At 56.6% G+C, this 3,143-nt stretch overlaps 1 protein-coding gene across 1 annotated transcript; it reads left to right on the top strand.

The window, feature by feature from the left end:
• Nucleotides 1-470: 470 nt before the first annotated feature.
• On the top strand, nucleotides 471-2,124 carry Foxb1 (forkhead box B1). The gene is made up of 2 exons (XM_057768841.1): nucleotides 471-561; nucleotides 822-2,124. Exon 2 carries the CDS (start codon nucleotides 876-878, stop codon nucleotides 1,851-1,853), a length of 978 nt encoding a protein of 325 aa, XP_057624824.1. The 5' UTR covers nucleotides 471-561; nucleotides 822-875; the 3' UTR covers nucleotides 1,854-2,124.
• Nucleotides 2,125-3,143: the final 1,019 nt, after the last annotated feature.

Here is a 3,143-nt window from a genome sequence, read left to right as displayed (position 1 = left end):
TCTTCCCGGGTCGTCCCGTCTTCTGCTGGAAGTGATTCCTATTGGCCAAGGTGTCCATGTAAATAGGTGTGAAATAAACCAGCGCTGGCCTGGCTCTCTCCCCTCTTCCTCAGTCCCCTCCCTCTGCAGCCCCCGCTGCCCCCTCCTCTTCCTCCTCCCAAGGCGATTGTCATACGATAGCTAAGAAGTGGCACATTAATGAAGCGCCGCTACAGGGGTCTTTTCTGTTCCTGTCACCGGTTAAAACTATCAGATGTTTCGAGGGTGGACATGGAGGCAGCCACCTAAGCTCAGCGGAGCAGCGTATGACACAGCCGCGCCTCTGGATCCCCGAGGTAGCGGCAGCTGCCACTGTCGCTCCGGCACTCGGCAGCCCAGCTCTGTCTCCCCGACAGAACGCACCACCCAAGAGCGCCGCGGAGCTCTCCCTGCTGAGCCCCAGCCAGGCTCGCAGCTAATCTCTCTGGTCCCTGACGCAGAGCTCCGCTCGCGCGCAGGAAGGGACTCGGGCACCAGCTGCACTATCTCGGATGCTGACCGGCAACTTGGAACAACTTTAAGGTGAGCATCTATCTATCTGTCCCCTCCCCTGAATCCAGGTTCTACTTACTTTCCCCGCAACCCTCGCCCCTACCCAACCCCCGCGGTCCTCCCCTCTCCACATCTGCTGGCTGGGTCCATTCAGTTTGGTGCGCAAAGTTGCTGGCACCCGAATCCTGATTACCCCCCCCCCCCCCGATATCTATGACTCGGCCTGAGTGATCTCGCGGGTGTCTCTGCACCCATGCTGCCCTTCTCCTCCATCACCTTCCCCTTCTCAGATCCGACCATTCCTCCAGTCCGTGCGGACTCTGAGCAAGTGGGCAAGCGAGAAGATGCCTCGGCCGGGCCGCAACACGTACAGCGACCAGAAGCCGCCCTACTCCTACATCTCGCTGACCGCCATGGCCATCCAGAGCTCTCCGGAGAAGATGTTGCCGCTCAGCGAGATCTACAAGTTCATCATGGACCGCTTCCCCTACTACCGGGAGAACACGCAGCGCTGGCAGAACAGTCTGCGCCACAACCTCTCCTTCAACGACTGCTTCATCAAGATCCCGCGGCGGCCGGACCAGCCGGGAAAGGGCAGCTTCTGGGCGCTGCATCCCAGCTGCGGGGACATGTTCGAGAACGGCAGCTTTCTGCGGCGCCGCAAGCGCTTCAAGGTGCTGAAGTCTGACCACCTGGCGCCCAGTAAACCAGCGGACGCCGCACAGTACCTCCAGCAGCAGGCTAAGCTGCGGCTCAGCGCGCTGGCCGCCTCCGGCACGCATCTGCCGCAGATGCCGGCAGCTGCCTACAACCTGGGCGGTGTGGCGCAGCCCTCCGGCTTCAAGCATCCCTTCGCCATCGAGAACATCATCGCGAGGGAGTACAAGATGCCTGGGGGACTGGCCTTCTCTGCCATGCAGCCAGTTCCCGCTGCCTACCCGCTCCCCAACCAGTTGACTACTATGGGCAGCTCTCTGGGCACAGGCTGGCCACATGTATATGGTTCCGCGGGTATGATCGACTCGGCCACTCCCATCTCCATGGCGAGTGGCGATTACAGCGCCTATGGAGTGCCGCTGAAGCCTCTGTGCCACGCCGCGGGCCAGACACTGCCCGCCATCCCGGTGCCCATCAAGCCCACGCCGGCCGCAGTGCCCGCGCTGCCCGCGCTACCCGCGCCCATCCCCACCCTGCTCTCGAACTCGCCGCCTTCGCTCAGCCCTACTTCCTCTCAGACAGCCACCAGCCAAAGCAGTCCTGCCACCCCTAGCGAGACACTCACCAGCCCGGCCTCCGCCTTGCACTCGGTAGCGGTGCACTGACCCAAGAGAAGCTGGGGCTCTCTCTTGGTCACCTCTACACTACCCCTCTCACCACTTCTCCGGGTCCAGCCCTCTCCGACCTAGAACCGCTATCCTGACTTGCTCATTCCACCTTCCTCCTTCAATCCTCTCTCCTAGGAGAACTTTTGGTTTTGAACCCAGAAGACAAACCACAAACTTGCCAGAAGGCGCGTGAAAGTTGTCTTCGCCCTTCCAGGGCACCAGAGAACATAAGGGTTAACCCAAGCCAAGCGGCCCCTCCAGAGTTCCAGAAATGCACTCCCATCCAATAGGCAGGACACCCTGATTCCCTCCTGCGCGGAGAAAACACAAACAAAATGAAAAAAACGCGTCTTCTGAGCTTGGATCGGCGGGGATGTAGACCCCGCGCAATTTCAAGACCAGAGACACTGTTCGAGAGTGAAGCCCGCCAAGGTTGCAGCTGCACAGCAAGGGACGGATCTTAGCTCCTGAAAATCTGTGGCCACAGACTCACTAATCCTCCGACAGGCTCGCCTCCGCCCTTCAGGCCGGGATGGGCGGAACACTGCTTCCCCAGGCTGCGGTCCAGCCTCCCGGGCTTCTAAGGAAGATTATTTTTCTTTCCTTTTGGGTTTTGTTTCCGGCCAGAGGCACCCTTAGCTGGAAGTAAGAAGAGAGGCTGCTAAACTAGAGGGGACTCATGTCCTTCACAAATGCAAAACACAACTAGAAGTCACCGTTATTGTTTACAAAGCGTGTGGTTAAAAAAAATGTAAACAGTGAACTTGAGCCTCTGCCTGGCTAGGCGGGCGAGGGGGCAGAGTCCTCTTTACAATTACCTGTTGTCATGTGAATGTTTACTCTTCTGGCCAGCTTTGGGGAGGGGGGAGGGAGGGGAAGAATGGGGAAGTTAATTGGGATGTTAACTTTCTTACTATTTAGAGACCTTTTTAGCTATTTATTTTGATGGAAAAAAAAAAGAAAGAAAAAGAGAAAAGAAACGTGAACTAAGCCCAAAAAGGAAAGCACCTAGGGCAAGTGGGGAAGAATGTAGATAAATCGACTGGGAACGTGAAGGGGGGGTTGATGTCAGCAGAGACATCCCCTGGACAGATCTTTCTGTTAGAAGAACTTCTCCGTGAAGCTAAAGGGCTGCAAAGAGTTGTAAATAGGAATGATTTACACTGTGTAAAATGCACTTTGGTTTGGTATGTTCCTTTTAGCGTCTTAGGTAATTGACTGAAACAAACAAAAACAAACCAACAAAGAACAACACGACAGTTGTTCCGGTGTGACCTGCTTAATTTA

The sequence above is a fragment of the Chionomys nivalis genome, chromosome 4, assembly GCF_950005125.1.
Source record: "Chionomys nivalis chromosome 4, mChiNiv1.1, whole genome shotgun sequence".
Classification (NCBI taxonomy): domain Eukaryota; kingdom Metazoa; phylum Chordata; class Mammalia; order Rodentia; family Cricetidae; genus Chionomys; species Chionomys nivalis.
The sequence above is the reverse complement of the archived record's forward strand: the minus strand, read 5'-3'. Positions and strand labels throughout refer to the sequence as shown.

What these genes read in the sequence shown, in the direction of transcription:
- Foxb1 (XM_057768841.1), top strand. Translation starts at nt 876, where the DNA reads ATGCCTCGGCCGGGCCGCAACACGTACAGCGACCAGAAGCCGCCCTAC.